This window comes from Loa loa (genome assembly GCF_000183805.2).
Source record: "Loa loa unplaced genomic scaffold supercont3.557, whole genome shotgun sequence".
NCBI lineage: Eukaryota > Metazoa > Nematoda > Chromadorea > Rhabditida > Onchocercidae > Loa > Loa loa.
The window spans coordinates 26,149-28,704 of NW_018108737.1; the positions used below are offsets into that span (position 1 = coordinate 26,149).

At 19.1% G+C, this 2,556-nt stretch overlaps 1 protein-coding gene across 1 annotated transcript in view; it reads right to left on the reverse strand.

Annotated features, from left to right (window-relative positions):
• LOAG_18824 (hypothetical protein) overlaps positions 1 to 1,827 on the reverse strand; it is a gene marked incomplete at both ends in the record, with an annotated part of 4,659 nt that extends 2,832 nt beyond the window's left edge. Inside the window, 3 exons of the mRNA XM_020451487.1 lie at positions 664 to 829; positions 1,105 to 1,320; positions 1,642 to 1,827. Coding sequence (XP_020304727.1) covers positions 664 to 829; positions 1,105 to 1,320; positions 1,642 to 1,827 — 568 coding nt within the window. The remainder of the gene's footprint in view (positions 1 to 663; positions 830 to 1,104; positions 1,321 to 1,641) is intronic.
• Between the last annotated feature and the right edge of the window lie 729 nt (positions 1,828 to 2,556).

Genomic DNA, 2,556 nt, shown 5'->3' on the forward strand with positions numbered 1-2,556 from the left:
CTATTAACTTCTATCCTTCTCTTTTTTTTTCTCTTTCCTCCTCTCTCTCTCTCTCTCTCTTTCTTGTCTTGATAACATATTAATTTTCTTTTTTCTTCGAATCAAACAAAATATCTTAAAATAAAATTAAAAAAAGAAAAAAAAACTAATTTTTGCTAAATTTTTTGCATTTCTAACATTTGCTATCTTCTTAAAATTAATTCTTTGAAATTAAAAAAAAAGTTAATTTATTCAAGGATAGATAATCTAGCATGGAAGGAATTAAATAAATTTAAATTAATTATCGGATAATTTTAGCATAGCTAATTATTTCATGTATTAGCATGAAAAATAATTTATTAAAGACTAAATTTAATTTAATTTAATTTAATTTAAAGAAAAAACACTTGAATTAGGTGTAAAGAATTTAAATAAATTTGAATTAATCGTCGAATAATAGCTAATTATATTCATATTGACATAACGAATGTTTTGTTTAAGATCAACATTTGATTTAATTCAAAAAAAAAAAAAAAGAAATACCTAAATAATTTAATTAAAAAAGCAAATATCTAAATAATTTAATTGGAAAAAAATCCATTTCTTTTTAAAAATTATTTAATAATTCGATTTAATATTTAAAAAAAAATTTAAATTAAAAAAAAAGAAAGAAAAACAGAATACCTAAATCAAGTGCTAAACCAATTTCATCACCAGCATTTGTATGTATTGCATGTGAATTAATTGTTGTTTTACAAAAAATTTCATAAAATTTTTCTTTTTCAATCATTTCATCCTTTCGAAATATTGCCATTTTCTCGTAAATTTTTTCAAAATGAACATATTTTAACTGAAAATGCAAACAAAATTATTCATTTTTTTTTCAATTTTTAATTTAATTTTTAATTAATTTCATTTATTTCATGCTTAAATGAAATTTTTATTTTACTTTTTGATATTTCTTTGTAAAAATTATTTGATAATTTAATTTAATATTTAAAAAAAAACGAAAAAAATTAAATTGCGAAAGTAATTTTATTTTATATTAAATGAATTTTTTTTTTAAATGATAATTCGATATTTTTTAAAAAAAAAAAATTAATTCTAAAATTAATTTCATTTTACCTCATCATTTCGAATATCATCTTCATGTCCAATTAAACTATTCCATTTTCGATCTTTTTCCCATTTATATTTATCACCATTTTGTTCAATAAACAATACTTTATCGATTATTCGACTAAGAAAGAGCACTTCGGTAAGTGGTAAATTTGGATAAACCATTACCAAACGTTGACATTCCATCCGATGATGCTTCTTCCATGCTAAACGTTGACATTCCTAAATTTAAAAAGAATATAAAAAAAAAAAAGAAAATTACAATTTTGGTATTTTTAAAAAATTTTTGTATTTTTGGTATTTTTTGTTATTTTTAAAAATTTTTGTTATTTTTGTAAAAAAAAAAAATTAATTCAGTAAAAGAAAAAAGTAATAAATTTTGTTTTTTTTTTTTACATAAATATTTCAGGAAATTTAATGAAATTTTAAATGAAAAATTTTTATAACAATTATAAAAGTTATTATTATCAATGATTATTATATGGTTATCAATATGATAAGGTTAAAGGTTAACATTGTAAAGTAACATATGATGATATATACCTTATTGCAATATTTTGCGAATTCACATTTTGAACATTTGTAAAGTATACTTTTATCAGGTTTTCTCAGGCAATATGAGCAATAATTATTCACTTGATTATTTATGCAAATATATGCAAATGGTTCATCAAAGTAGCGTATACGTTGTTGATAAATAACATTATCAAGCATTTTTGCTTTTGTCATCTTCTTGAAAATTAAAAAAAAAAAAAAGATAAAATTACAATATTAAAAATGACAATAAACATTAATGAATGAAATGAATTAATTGAAATGAAATGAAATTTGTAATTAAATTCATAAATCACTTTTTTTTCCCGCCGTTTACTTTTTTTTTGTTTAGTTTTATTTTAATCCAATAATTTTAGCTTTCTTCTTTTTCATTTGTTTTTAGCAAAAACAAAAATTTACAATGAGATAAATAAATTTAAAAAAACAATCTTTTTCACATCTTAACTTAATTTTTAATTAAAAGTTTTTTTATTGAGTAATAAATTATTCAAAAATAAAATTTATTTTTATTTTTATTTTTGTTAACTAATAAATTTGACATGTTCGTAGTTATCCTCACGTACGAGGTTATATTTAAACACGTGAAGAATAATTGAATATTTTGTTAAAATTAATTGATTGCAATTAATCGTATACATTAATTGAGCGAATATGACTTTCTCGTAAAATATTATTTGTTAAAAAATTTTTAATTAAAATTTTTTGATAACAAAAAAAAAAATATTTCAAAAATAAAAAATTAGACAAAAAAAATTTTTATCACACATAAAAAAAAAAACTACCTTGAACTATATGGCTCATTTTTTAACTTTTATAGATAGGGACAAAATGCCAATATCTTGAACTATTCGGCTCATTTTTTAATTTTTTATTAGATACGAGCAATAATGCCAATATCTTGAA